The following is a 15564-nucleotide window of genomic DNA, read 5'->3' on the forward strand; positions in this document are numbered from 1 at the left end:
ACTGCTTCAGAACTGCCACATTTGAACCAATCTGAACCACAAATGTCTCAATTCCTACTTAAAATTTTATTCTTTGTACGAAATGATTTGCTGTTCCCCTAACAGCCCACATGTAAATGTTGAGCTGTTGACCACCAAGTAATGGAGATACAGTTCTGTTACTCTCTTTTTCAAGTGTATCATTTTTACCTAAGAGGTCTCTACACACACACACACACACACACACACACACACACACACACATACACACACATATATATATATATATATACCTACCTACTGATAAAGGTTTGTTTGTCCCAAGTTAACTTTTGATCCAAATGCAAGAGTTCGTGGCCTTGGTGTTTGTTGAACCCTTACCAGCTACACAGAAGAGGCCCTAAGGAGAAAACCACCAACACTATGAATCTGAGACAAGACCACCCGAGGGCAGGAGTGACATTATACACTAACTGATGAGCCATCTTGTCCCCCTTCCTAGACAACCTGAAAGATGGATCCTTTGGGTGATAATCAGTACCCGTGGATTATCGAGGCTATGTGCTCTTTGAACCCCACCTTCATCTCTCTGTCACATCTAAGGAACTCATTTTGTGTAAAGTCATACAAAGCCTTTCAACCTTTATAAAACAGAACAAGCCTTTTTAGATGCTAATGCCTGAATGTGTGAAGCAAACTTTAGATGGGTCAGAGGGAATCATCCACATTGTAGAGATCACAGGACCCTTTCAAGTTGCTTCTCAACAGCAACCATAAGACAGCACCTCTAAACTATGGCCTGGGGAAAAAATTGGCAATTTTGGGAATCTCTTGTTTTCTGTGAAACTCGAGGTCTGGGTTATTATCCTTTTTGTGTGCTACAACCCTGCACTTCTAAATGAAGAAACAAGGGCTATCTGCACCAAAGGGGACCCAGTGCTGCTGTACCTGCCTCTAACAATCAGGAAGTTCCCACCAACCCCAGGACCACCTTTCACTCACTTGTACATCTAAGCTTAGCCAAGCCCCACACCGTTCTCGGGGGGCTTTGGGTATACTCTATGCTAATCTGAAGAAACAAAAATATTACGTCCTTGGAGCTGGGGATATGGCTTGGTCAGGTCAGGTTTCTTTGCTAAGAAAGCCTAAGGAACAACAGTCAATCCACAGCACCAACATACGGAGCCAGGCACAGCCTGGTGTACTTTTGTAATCTCAGCACTGGGCAGGCAGAGAAAGGCGGATTCCAGATAGACAGCCTGATTTAAAAAATAAGGTAGAGAATGTCTGGGAAGACTAACAACATCAAACTCTGGCCCCACAAAACTGAAGAACACACACTCACACAGAGCCACAGGGACACACACAAATGTTACATCCTTTCTGTTCATCCCACTGCCCTCTTGGGGGTTTTCTATCAGGAGCCCAATTTGCACAGCTTCCTCACTGCCTCACATATTTTAACTGGAACTATTCAAAAGCTAGGGACTTATGAACTGCATTTTCTGAGCTGTTCCAGAAACCATGATGAAAAAGGACCAAGTCTTGCACAAGTTCCTTAAGCCCAAATGGAAACTCTTACACATGCATTCAGTGGACCTAGAGCTAAAACTTTATTTATTTATTTATTATTTATTTTTGCATAGGGTCTCATTTAGCACAGGCTAGCCTTGAACTTACTGTGTAGTCGAGGATGACCTTGAACATCTGCTCTGTTTGTACTGAGTATCTAGCCTACTGGTATGCACCAATGTGCCTGGCTTAAGGGTATTTTTATAATGAACAGTGGGCAGGAAAACATAAGTTGGCTCCATTGAAATCACTAAAATTGGGGGATGTTAGGATTCCTTCACACCGATAGTAAGAGGTTAAGGGAGTGACCCAGCAGCTCCGTACTCACATTTGATTAGATGAATTTGGAGACTCCTGCATGTCGTGGGGAAAGAGGACACAGCTTCCCCAGAGAGCAGTCTGCACCGAGACTTCTTTCACTGCTCGTGGTCTTGAGTCTGGGAATGCTTCATTCAACATCCGTAGCACGGTCAGCATGCGTGGGAGTGCAGTTTAAGTGAGTGTTGACTGACATCCAAAAGAGACAGAACTTGAGTTAAACACTTTGACTCCTCCTTCCCTTCAGTTCATACTTTACCATCCCATGGATCATTTGATGACTCCCCCAGGAGATCAGTAAGGGGGTGCATACACAGCAGACATGAAGGTGAAAGGATGTGTGTCTCTCCATCTTAGCCAAGTAGCCAGGCATCCTAGGGTGTGGTATCTGATGCCTCTTCTTTCTTAGATAGACTGACTGCCTCTGGGATGAACCCTGGTGAAATAGGCACCATCTCACCAAGTTCACACAAGGTGCCTTTAGATTTCTACTGTTTCTACTTGGAAAGCCAGAACTCAGTGAAAATGACCTAGCCATTGTCTGGCAGAGGTTAGATACAAGATCAGTTAGTCTTATTTCAAGGAAAGGAGCCAAGAGGGAATGTTCTGTGGGAAGCAGAGTCAAGATATGACACAAGTCCTCAATCCAGCCAGGTGACTTGGCCTTGCCCATCATGGAAACACATTATTATAGCAAAGTAACAGCTCACACAAACATTGGCACCATGCCAAACCATTCGCCGAGGGAAAGAAAAATACTGCTTGTATGTTGCTTGGTTTTGTTCACCAAAAGGATCAACCCAAATGATCAAAAAAAAAATCAGTGAGTCTGCCACTGAGTGGACCTACCAGCCTTGACGTGGATGTGTGTTTGCCCTAGGGAAATGAGAACATGACATCTTCAGAGGTTTTAATAATGCAAAGATAACCCAAGAACTATGGGAAATGTCATTAAGGATTCCACCAAGACATTCTAGCATAAGATAGAAAACAATATTTAAATGAGAAGAGTGATCAGGAGGTCTACCTACAGATGAAGCAAGTTATCGTGGCCATCAAAACTCATGTGGAGGCTGAGGGATGCTGCTTCATCCCAGAACCTCTCCCATAGCAGTTGACCCACAGTTTCCACGTGGACGGACAGACTGTTGGATCTCAGCATACTGAGATGTCACAGGGGATTCCTAGGACAGAACAACTGATCAATAACCACAGTGCTACAGAACATGCCCTAGAAGTGTAATGTTGTCCTAGAGGGCACAGAGTGTGCACACCACCACAGTAAAAGATGCTACATGTGCAAACATCAATACAAACACAAGTCCATAGGCTGGATCTTAAGTGGCCTCCTTCCGTAGGCACAATTCTCATGGTCACCTAGTTTCTACTTGACCAGTTATCAGAGTTGCCATCTGAGAAACCTGGGCCTCTATAAAAGCACCCTTCCTTGCAAGAGTCTGTTTTCCCGTGATACTGCCAGACAGGTCTTGTACGTTTTGCATGCTTAAAGCAGCATGAATAGTTGTCGTCTCAGGTGTAACCAGGGCATAGGCGAGTGCAACTCCAACACAAAGACTTTAAGCTAACCCTGTGCTCTGCACAGATGCACTTCAGTTCTGAGCCTGTGAACTAGCTCTGACTTCTGTGCAGAAGCCAGCTGTAGTTAATAAAGAAAAAAACGGAAAAAAAAAAAAAAACTTAGCTATCACTCTTCAGGAGATGGGCATCTTGACATGTGTACACAGGGTTTCTCTCCTTGGCCTGGAACTCAAGGGTCAGGCTAGCAGGTGAGCCCCAGAAATCCTGCTTCTGCTTCCTTGGTGCCAGGCTTAGAAGCACATGTCACCATACATCACCATACCCATCTTTCACATTATCATTTATGTGTATGATGTGCACAGGGGTGTGGATTACGGTGTGCCGGCGGATGTTAGAGAACAACTCTGTGGAGTTAGGTCTCTCCTGTAACTCACATGTGAGTCCAGGGATTGAACTCTGGTTGCCAGGCAGTGTGGCAACGGCTTGACCAGCTAAGCAATCTCTCTAGGCTCAGCTGACCTTTTAGAACCATCAGGTTAAAGATCAGGTAACTAGTCAAGGTTTTCCAAAGACAAAACTGTGAAGCAAAAGATAGAACTTTTGGTTAAAACCAAGCAATGACAGTTTGCATTGGAAAGAATGTCCAGACATGCAAAGTTCCCCATGACACAGAACATAGAAGGGTTCACACACAGGACATCTGCTTACTCTGTCCCAAACAGTTACCAATAATCGGTACACTTGCAGCGAGATGTGAACAAATATATTCAGATGTATTTAAAAGAATTAAAAAAAAAACATTTCACAAACAGTTGTTGCCATAGGAACTGCTGTTAACTAGAAATACCTACATTGAGATTTACACGTCATTCAAAGCAGCAGCATCTGTACTAAGTTATGCAACAAGTCGTGTAAACAGAGTCAGATACATTTCCCAGCAGGAGTCACCCCTTCCTGACATGGAAGTGATCTGTCCCAGACATCGTTTTTTTGTTTTTTCAGGGTACCAATTAAGAAACTGCTATTTTCAGAGCAACAAAAATAAAAGCTTTTATTTGTTCATTTGAATATAAAACAGGCGTTATCACAGATGTACAAAGCGTACTGGTGGTTGAACATACAAGAAGGTTGCTGTCCTTTGCACATAAAAATTTTGTTTGAAACTGTGATTGGTTGAGTACACGAGTTTTCTCTAACCAGTCACCACACTCTGAAATAACGCTGCTAACATTCAACTGATAAAGGGACCGTCCCCTTGGGTAAAGTGTCAAGCAGGGTTAAATATGTATAATAGACAAGCACCATGAGGAATCTGCTCCTGCTCGATGGGTCTGTGTCTCAATGTCCTTGTGTACCCTCTTTTTGTGCAAGTTGATTACATGGTTTTGGCTGACTCCAAAAGCACATGGTCACAAGACAAACATTTTTTTTTTAAAAAACATTCTCATGAATGATTTATCTACAGTACGGTTTCTAATACACAACGATCCTTCTTTATTGCTGAAACTGGTGGTACTTAAGTGTCTCCTTTCCTTTTTCTTGCACAACTAAGCTTCCAACCCAGTCCACCAACTCTTTCAAACCTAAAGTCTCCTGTCACAGATGACAGGATGCAGAAGAGACCTGCTGGGATCGGCTTTTGCAACCTGTGCTGCAGCCTTCGCCCTCCTTGGGTGTGAAGTTGATGTGGTGAAAAGTTAAGAGTAGGTTTTGAGTGACATTTGCTTTGCTTCCTCACATCAGCCAGACGGAAGGTTTCCTATACTCTGCAATGGATGGTTACCAATCAGTATCCTATCTGAAATGTTAAACCAAGTTCCCTTTGAGAGAGGGGTGGGGGGGGAGGGCTGTATGGGGGGTGCAAATGCATGTGTCAAAAAATTTTCCCTATGTGGCAGGGATTTCCCCTCCCTGGAAGCTGCAAACTGTAGGAATGTGTATTTGAAACATGCAGAAACATATAGCAATGAGCAAACAATATTTGAAAAATTAAATGATTTATGGAGATGAAGAATGCTTTACATATGTAAATTTTAAAAGAAATGTACCACTTAAATAACAAACAAAACCAAATCAGCCTTGGATCTCAGAAGTCAAAGAAAACTCTCTTTTAGCAAAGGACTTACTGTTGGCAGCACGTAACTAAGGCAGACAAGGAGTTCGCCCATAAAGCAATCAGGAACTCATTTCTGTCTAGCAACAATTTTAGGTTTATTTCATACGGGGAGCCACTGAAGCCATACTGTGCCAGCCATACTGTGCCAGCCATACTGTGCCAATTACAAAGTAAACATTGTCTTGTATTGCTGATACCTTTCTCCTTGGTCAGATGCAGACAAGGATACTGCGGCCAAGCTGTGCACATGAAAATATAGGCACAGGTCACCAGGGATCAGTTCCCCAACAGCTAGCACAAGGATGAAGCTGGCAGGACTCCTTGCTGTTTTAAGTCCCTGGAATAGTGGCTACTCAGGGCCAAGCTAGGAAGTTCCCAAGATTAGAGGATCAGAGTTGGCTGGGTCTACACAGTCAAGAAGACATCACACATAGCTAGCTTTTCCCTCAAAGGTGTTCTGGACATCTATTTGCTTGCATTGGCCACTGGAAAGGGTAAATTAATGACACCTGATGCAAATGACTACAGGGTGTCAATCTTTTCATATCAAGGGACAACAACAACAAAAATTATAAAAAGTGACACAAAAATGCTAAAATAAAATAAAATTGACATTATGCAACAAATTCTTGCAGCTGAGAAAACAGTGCTGTTTGCCAACCTGAAGCCCCTCAATGTCATTGGCACATGCTGGCACGAAAGCATTCACTGTCGTCCTCACAGCAAAGGAAAATATAGTGCACGTTAGCATTAAGTCCCTTCACCATCTCAGAGACGGCGGTGACCCCACTTGCTGGTCTCTGGTCTAAGACAGGGTTCCTGGCTCTGCGATTGCTCGGAAACAGCCACGTGTGTGTGAGTACAGTGGAGGGCGCACCATGCAAGTGACAAGTTCTGCATTTAAACTTTAAAATCTCCTTTGTTCATTAGTGAATTTATAGTTCATATATATATATTTGTTGTGATACTATCCACGCAAGATAATACAACACTTTTTTATATTAGCAAACATTACAAGACTTTAATATTCTTGAATGTTTTTTCTCTTTTATACTTCTAAAGAGATCAAAATAAATTAAACATTTTGTACATAATTACATATTGAGGAAGTTAACTTATTTTTATCTTTTTAGTTTAGTACAAAGATATCTGCAAGATAGTTGCCGAAATACCTTATTTATAATCGATCCTCGTTCTATGTTAACTTCAAAGGCCATAAACTGGCCTCTGCTTCTTCAGCGTGTCTCTGACAAAGAAAGCTGCTAAAATCTAATCGGAAGGTGCTACCTGGAAGGTTCTCGTACCTCAATAAACTCTCCTAGAAGGGTGAGATCTAGGGATGGCTTAAATTAGTAACAGATCCATGTCAGTAAGATTCCATGACACATTAAAACAGAAAAAACAATTCTTTGTCACACTACATAAATTGTTTAAAAGAACCCATTTGAAGGGTAGAATATTCTTTTTAATTGCTATTTCGGCTTAACAAAATACCACATTTACGAAGAGAGCACTTCTTATCCAATAATTAAAAAACAAAAAAGAAAAAAGGAGGAAAGAAAGTTCTTAAAATGATCTTTTCCAGCAAACTGAAGGCAGTGATCCAAAGTCCTTCTGAGCAAAATCCAGCATAAATTCACATTTCATCTCCATGCCAGGGCGATTGCTCCTAGAAGTCCTACCCCAAACCCCCACCGTATCAGGCTCCTCCTTTGAGTGTGGCCCGAGTGTCTGTATGTCTCTGTGGACACTGAGAAGAAAAGAAGAAAGAAAGAAAGAAAAACGGTCACGTCCGTAGAAAGTCTGTGGAAACCAAGGTGATGAGACTACATGTTATAGGCCACGTAGATGGGATCCAGCTGGTCGGCCAAGAACCCGTCCCGTAGGTGCATCCGCTGTTTTTCTCCCCGGGAGTTGATGGGGATGACACCGATGTCTACCACGACTACTACGCCTACAATCAGGTAATGCTCTTCCAGGACCACATTGGTCACCAAGGGAACCAAGTCCAAGGCTTCCTGCTCTGACCCATCCAGTTCAACCACAACCACTAGCAGGTTTGTCCAGGTAAAGACAGCACTAGAAGACAGAGAAGAAAAGCACCATTACTGGGGGGACTCTTTTACATAATGGTAACACTTTGATCTATTCAGATCTGCCTGAGAGATTCCACCAATCTCCTCAGACTGGCACATCTCTTTGAGCTGAGTCAGCATATAGCCTTTCCAGCAATAACATACCTCTTCAGATTTTCTTCTTTCTCTCATGGTGTCTGGATTCCAGTTCTGCTACTTTATAGCAGCCTATCACTGGCTCTTTCAGGCTCCCAGTTCTGCTTCTGCAGGAGTTCGAGTGGGAGCAGGAAGCACTCTCAGCCCAGCCCTCCCATTGCCTGGTTCTTGGGCTCAAGCTCAATATAGAACATGGCCAATGTGTGTGAGCAGGGTGATACTAGCAGAGGCTATATAAATGCTGGAATTTTCTGGGTTGTTATGATGTAACTGCTATTGGCAGACTAGAGATGTGCCTGAGCTAGCCCCAGAGGATAAGGTACATGGAGGGCAGAGCCATTGCATCTATTTCCAGTCAAACAGCACAAGGCGACATGAGAGCGTGTTAGCAGTTCTGTCTCTGAGTACTGAGTTGGAGACAACAGTAAACTAATTCATACAGTGGGCGTTTGTTTGGGGAAAGCCTCCTGAATACTCTGCCTAACTGCTGAAACATACACTTAGTGCTTTACCACTCAAAACTATTAACCTCGTGGCACTGGCTTTTAGGACTGATTAAAGATCCTGGGATGGACAAGCTCCGGTACACAGATCTGCTTTTATGTAGGAACCAGAGTGCTGAAGGGTGGGAGGAACTATATGAATAAGCCAGAGAGTTCCTGGTAGGAAGGAAGGGGGCACATGAGGAAGGGCGGCAGATTCAGAAACAATCCCATCCGCTCCCCCTGCCTGCCTAACAGTCTCGGTCCTAGCTTGGGATGACACGTATTTAGATGCACTACTTCCCTACAAGCACGAGACTAAGTGCAGTGGAAAATAATGTACATTCTACTCAGCATCGTCAATATGCATGCACTGTGCTCAACGGGAGAATTACATAGAGCTCGTGACTCCTGCGCCCCTCAGAGAAACTTGAAAGTGGTTTCCAAGATGTGCTGACATTTCATTCCCTTGAAGCCCTGTGAAATATTGGTTCCCAAGGCCTCCATGATACATTGTTGTGTCTGTGACCAGTGATCAAATACATCTCCCAGACAATTTGGGTCACATGGTATTATGGCGTCTAAAGTATATGCCACTGTCCTGAAGCACAAGGCACAGCTCAGCTACCCATGTGTGGAACGTGAGATTTGCAGTCATTCCAGGGTTTACCAGGAAGAGGGGAGAGGGATGGAGACCTTCTAACCACCACAGCTTTCTAAGGGGGCTGTTATCAACACAGCAAGTCCCCTGTTGAGAAATAAACTTGGTTGGTGTAGTGGTTTGAATAAATATGGCCCCCATAGACCCATAGGCAATGGCACAATTAAAGTATTTGGCCTTGTTGGAAGAAGTGTGTCATTGGACGGTGGGCTTAGAGGTCTCAAAATCAAGCCAGACCTAATGGCTCGTTGATTCTTCCTGTTGCCTCTGGATCCAGAGGTAAAACTCTTACAGTACTATGTCTGCCTCTACCATGGGGGTTAGTGAGGAGGAGACGAAGGGAGAAACTCTAAGAGGTCCAGCAGGAGAGGAGAGGACTTCTGTGACTCAACAGTTCCCACGAGTCCTAAATCCATCAGAATCAAATCCCTTGACTCATAAGTCTTTCCTCCTGGGCGTCTATAAAACATGAACTGGAGGCCCTGTGACCACATCAGTCAGACTCAGCTCAGTAGCCACACTGTAGGTAATGCTAGTAACACTTCGGGGACAAAAACTCCCTCTGAGTTTTCCAGCATTCATCGTGTGGTAGAGGACAAAGGCAACTAGACCGAGGCTGTGGATGGCACTTAGAGCCACATAGGTACAAATGAGGTCAGCCCTGGCCCCGTGTCAGGTATCAAGAGTTTTTATTGTCTTTTGCACTTCTGCCATCCGTCCACAGTAAGGAGGAGACTCTGACAACTGGAGCTTCTGTCCCAGTGATGCTTAGGATAAAACCCAGGGGGAGTTTGGGGATGCTGAGCATAGAACTCAGGGCCTTGGGCAGGCCAGACAAGCACTGGAGGCCTGTGTTGCCAAGGACCTAGAACAACAAGGTGAAGACAGAACATGTACATGCGAACAGGATCTCAGGTACTTTACCAAGAGCTTAACAATCAGATTCAGGGCTGTTACAAGCGTCTGCCTAGCATGTAGGAGACACCAGTTCTAAGCCCAGCACCACAAACATAAAATAAATCTGCCTGTACCATTCAGGTTCAATACACGACAGTAAGTCTGAGCCTGTGTTTGGAGACTTCAGAATGAACTAAGGCCTGAAAACTACTCAAAGCTACTTATTCCTGCGGGTGCTTCCCCTTACTGGCTGTGGCCTAAGACTGCAATTGGTCACATCGGGCTCTGTGCCAGGAGGGAGTCTAGTGCACTTAGTGAGTAAACACCTCGTCTGTCATCAGGTGAGTGAACAAACCTACACTGGAAAGCATGGAGTCACTTCATTCTGAAAGACAGCAGGAAGGTGCTAAGCAAGCCTGTGGCTGCCATGAGTAGACTGATGACTTGCTCGAGCCGCCTTCCTTTCCCCAAACACAGGGAAGGTTAACAACTAACATTCCTACTCTCGGGCCACTGTGTACAGGGCCCTGTGGCTTAGGCTTTGGTTTAATTGAAGCATTTCTTACCTGACACACATATCTAGCCATGCTGACTTTTCCCATGGAAGTAGAATACCTCTCATTACCAAGTATCAGTGGAAGGCATGTGTGTTTTATTTGTTGTTTTAATTTGTGAAAACACAATACAGAGGACTGAACTTCACACCTATATAATTGCAGAATACAACAACTTGGTTTCCTGGAAACACTATTTAGGCAAAAACTCTCTGGTTTCCAGTCACCTGAGATGTCCTAACAGAATAGTTCATTTCTGTATTGCCCTTACCCTGAGGAAGGCTTACCTTGAGGAAACACTCCACCCAGTGCAATGTCTTGTCTTAGGGAATTCCTCCATACCCTGTGGTCACTAACTAGGCTCCCGACACCAGAACAGACAATGCCTTCCCGTCCTCTTACCATTCTGTGACACTTTTGTGGGCTCTGATGACTGAAGTCTCTATGTCTATTGGGTGGTACCTCATGCCCCGCAGCTCCATGGCTTCATCCAGTGCTCCTACCACATAGAGGGCATCATGGCGCTCTGTTCAAGAAGAAACCAAGAACCAGTCAAGACCTTTGCTTTATTCTATTTTTTTCCAGAGTGACATAAACAAGGAAAGAAGATCCAGATTTAGGGATGGTCAGCTCCTTTCTCCTGGGGAGTGTCAGTTGCCTCAGGCTCGGACATTCTTTTTTATCTTCCCAGAGGCTGGATGTCTAACCACCATGTCTCTCTCTCTCTCTCTCTCTCTCTCTTTTTTGTTATTTCTTCTTAGGGGTGTGTGTGTGTGTGTGTGTGTGTGTGTGTGTGTGTGTGTGTAGCCACAGGTCAATGTCAGGTGTTTTCCTCTATCACTCTCCACATCATTTATGAGACATGATCTCCCAGTGAACTTGGAGCCCAGAAATTCAGTAATTCAGCTAGGCTGGCTAGCAAGCCTTAAGGATCCTTCTCAGCTTCCCAGTTCTAGTGATAAGGTTCTGCCTAGCTTTTCTTAGATGTTCTGTATGAGCGTACATTAATTATACTAAATAGTAAGTTGTATTATGATGCTTTCACATAGGTATACAACATGCCTTTCCACCACCCTTCCTAAGCCCTTTTAGTTTTTATCCCAGCCTGCCTAATTTTTGACGCTGTCCACTGGGAATAAGCCAGTCTTCTTTTGACTCTGTCCACTGGGAGTAAGCCAGTCTTCTTTTGACTCTGTCCACTGGGAGTAAGCCAGTCTTCTTGCGGATCAGCTTCCACCATCAGATATAAGATCACGTCTCCATTAGTGATCCAGGGACTTAGCAATGACTAACGGAGCTAACACCAGTTGACACTTAAAAATCTGAGCTTCGTGGGATTGAACTAACAAGTCCCTCAGTTGTTCTCCATCTACCCTGAGGCAGGATCTCTTCCTTAAGCACAGTTTGCCAAATAGACTAGTTCAGCCAGCTCCAAGGCTTCCTAGTCTGACTCCTGTGAGCTGGGATTTGAGGAAGGCTACCATGCCTACCTAACACTTATGCTGACTCTGGAGGCCAAACTCTTTGTTTTCATTTGCTCCCCAGGCCCTGCAAGAGTTACTTTTATCCTGCAAGAAAACATTATAATAATGAAAATGTGGTCAGCCCTATCTTTGCTTAAAAATAAGAATTCTATCCTTAAGTTTTAACTGGGTAATAAGTATGCCAGGGAAAACTTAAAAACAAACAAATACCATGAAGTAAGCACATGAACCTTTCCTAGTTTACACAGACAAGCAAGACCTCCTCTACTTGCATCTCCTACAATAGAGCTTTGTTTTCTTGCTCAGAGTGTAGGTTCATGCCATCATGTGGACCAATGAGGGGAAGACAGCAACCACACTCCCTAGGGCTTAGCTGGCCACATTCTACAGGTTTTCCTTGAGGCCTATAAACTGATACCCTGTTTTACAACTTTGAACTTTCTATCCTTGATTAAATGAGCCTGTGACTGCCCATCAGGAAACTGCCACAGCAGCAAGTTCTTCCCCATCATGCAGTTCTCAGGTTAGCAGAGTGCTAGCTGATTTAGGAAGCATCAGAGTCTAGGATCTCACCTGCCCAGGATTTTGGTCTCCCCATGACTCTAGAAGTTTATGGTAAAACAGAGCGGCAAAAAAAAAAAAAAAAAAAAAAAAAAAGACTATGGGGGGTTGGGGATTTAGCTCAGTGGTAGAGCACTTGCCTAGCAAGCGCAAGGTCCTGGGTTCGGTCCCCAGCTCAAAAAAAAAAAAAAAAAAGACTATGAAACAATCAGAAATGAATTCTCAGGACAGTTATTTATTTTTCTGTGTGTCTGTGGGTGCACCTGTTCAGTGTCAACACAGGATATCTTCCTTCAGTTGTTCCCCACTTCACTTTGTGAGGCAGCCGGGTCTCTCAGTGAACCTGAAGCTCACTAATTTGGTTAGGTTGGCTGGCCTGTGAGCACCAGGGATCCACCTATTTTGCCTTCCTTGTCCTGGGATTACAGGTGTGTGTGTGTGTGTGGTTGTACCTAGAGTTTGAGTGCTGGAGACCTGAACTCAGGTCTTGCTTCTTGAATAGTAAGCACTTTGCCAAATGAATTATCTCCCCAGTTATTTGAATACATATTGAAAATTTAGCTCTGTCTACTGCATTTATATTTTAACCTGCCTGTGGATACGTGGTCATATGTATTCACAGTTGTATACACTTATGTATATGTACACGAGTGTGGAAGCCAGAAATCAGCTTCAGATTTTTTTCCCCCTTGGTTGCTAGTCACCTGTTTGCTGAGAAAGGGTCTCTCACTGAATTTAGAAACAATCTGTCTAGGTTGGTTGGCTAGATGGCTCAGGGAACTAACTTCTAGTTCTAAGATCATAAGAAGCACACATGTGAGTTCTGGGGACTAGACTCAAGTCTTATGTTTACATGGCGAACACTTTACCCAGTCCGTACTTGTCTCCCTTTCAAAGTCAGGCACTTTCAGATGAGTAAGGGTTCTGGTGAGGCTCCCAAACCTCAAGGTCATTTTCAGTGTTGGTCAAATTCAACTTCTGTCCAATGTGTAGCATCTTCCAGCCTGGACTCACCTCCATTTGCATCTGTGAGCTCAGTTCTCCGCAGGAAGCCCAGGTAGCCTGTTCGGGCCCAGATGGTCTGGGTGTCTCCAAAACTCAACCGGGAGTTGAAATGATCGGACTGCAGAGATTCATCTCCATAAATGGTAAAATAGCCACTGGCATTGTGGGCGCTGTGGACCCAGATCTACAGACAGAATGAAATATTGTTGTGCATGAGCTTCTCTGTCCACTCAGCCTTCTCTAGGGAAGAGAAGTTAACTCTCTTCTATGCAGTAACTTGTTTTCCACAATGGCTAAGGCTTCCTTGGTTCAGTCTGAATACAAGACAATGGTGTTTTTGGCCAACTGTTGGGTTAGTGGGGTTGGGAACCAGGAGTACAGAGACCCACATGGTTCTCTATAATAAAAGTACTATGTGAAAATAAGCTATAACCACAGAACCAAATAAGCCATTCATTCACCCGCTGAAAATTTCATTAAAGCAGATTACAGGAAGATTTTAAAAGTGAGCAAAGTTGTATGAGTTTCCTTATGGCTTTTCAAATGTGATGGCCATTTCTAAGAGCAAGTGGGAAGATGCTCAAGGCTCTAAGATTGTGCCTTTCCCCTTTCCCTTTCACTTGACTAGCACACCTTTTGAAGCAGACTGTGATCAAATAACACAGAGTACAGTGAAGGGGCAAAGTCAACAGAAAGGACAGGCAGGTGAATGTGGGGTCTGCAGCAGCAGAACGGTTAGGTAGAGGCTGACATAGGTGCAAAGCAATAGCTGTGGAAGATGTGGATCCACATGAAAGGCTGGGGAAATATGGAGCCAACACAATCCCCAAGGCATCTGGATAATGCATCATGGTGACAATACACAGGGCCAGTGCCATGAGGAGGGCTTTCAGGTTATACTGTTTGCAGCATGGGCATTCTGAGATTGGATATTTTGTTATTTTGCTAACATCGAAATATGACTGAGTACCTTGAAGTGAGATCTTCATTTGTACTGTATACCATTGTATCCCAAGACCCCAGATTAATATCTTGGTCCTAGCAGACTTTACTAAGCACCTGCTGAAGTAATTAAAAAGTAACACAAAGAAGGACAACATCAGATGAGGTGGTGACAACTGTTTTCTGTTCTCCAGTATGCAATATTTCCTTGCTAAAACAACTGTGATGGATTATAACTGGCAGTCAGCTTGGGTCTGGAATTTCTTTGGAGACAAATCTCTAGGCACATCTGTAAGTGGTTGTCTTGCAGATTAACTGAGGTGGACAGAGCCACCTGAATGTGAGTAGTTCCACTCCTTAGGCTTCATTCTAGATGACAAGAAAAGAAAGCTAGCTGAACACCATTGCTCCCACTGCATTTAGGATTGTAGATGTAATGGGACCAACAGCCTTCAACTCCTGACATGACGTCCCGGCCATGACAGATCTCTGAGACCATAAGCCAAAATAAACTCTTCCTTATTTTGCTCTTGTCACAGCATCAAGACAAGTTACCTAATACAACGTCACATAATTCAGTTTCAAAAGGGGAAATAGAAGCCTGCTATTTCTAACACCGTCAAGTAGAAGATGTCAGGGCAAGACACATATCACCTACTCTCTTATGTGCACTCTGAAAGGTTGTGCTCACAGAAAGCAGAGAGCTAAACAGTTATCACAGGTGCCTGAGCTTGGGAAGGGATTCGGGGAATGTTGGCTGAAGGGTATTAGCCTTCATTTAGATGATGAAGGCCTCCTGGGAGAAGAGATTGTGTCCTTTTGGCTTGAAATTTGGTCACAGAACTTAAAATTTCTCACCATACACAGAAAAAGTAATTTTATGAGGTGATAGGTGCATTGATTACTTTGAATGTAATCATTTTACAATGCATAAAACTACTAGTACATCAAAAATATTATATGCACACCTTGACTTATAGACTTTATTTAGCAATTATGGTTCAATCAAGTTGGAGTAAAACTATATTTAAAAAAAAGTCAACTTCCTAACATCTCCAGTCCTTGTTGCCCTGGGAGGGGACAGAACATCAAGTAACACTTGATTAACCTAATTCAGATCATTTTTTTTAAATCACAGGATTCAAACAAGGGTCACAAAGTAGCCAGACAAAAAAGGGATGTGGAGAGTAAGAAGTGGTTAGGACTTGACCATGAGTCATGTA

General features: G+C 43.6%; 1 protein-coding gene across 5 annotated transcripts in view; it reads right to left on the reverse strand.

The window, feature by feature from the left end:
• Window positions 1–4432: 4432 nt before the first annotated feature.
• The window catches only part of Dip2c (Dip2 acetate--CoA ligase C), a 384823-nt gene continuing 373691 nt past the window's right edge, over window positions 4433–15564 (reverse strand). For all 5 annotated transcript variants that reach the window (XM_087590742.1, XM_087590741.1, NM_001415158.1 and 2 more), the window contains 3 exon segments: window positions 13409–13583; window positions 10752–10875; window positions 4433–7603 (listed from right to left, as the gene is read on the reverse strand). In XM_087590742.1, coding sequence (XP_087446868.1) covers window positions 7351–7603; window positions 10752–10875; window positions 13409–13583 — 552 coding nt within the window. In that variant the 3' untranslated portion in view covers window positions 4433–7350.

The sequence above is a fragment of the Rattus norvegicus genome, chromosome 17, assembly GCF_021556685.1.
Source record: "Rattus norvegicus strain SHRSP/BbbUtx chromosome 17, alternate assembly SHRSP_T2T, whole genome shotgun sequence".
Taxonomy (NCBI): domain Eukaryota; kingdom Metazoa; phylum Chordata; class Mammalia; order Rodentia; family Muridae; genus Rattus; species Rattus norvegicus.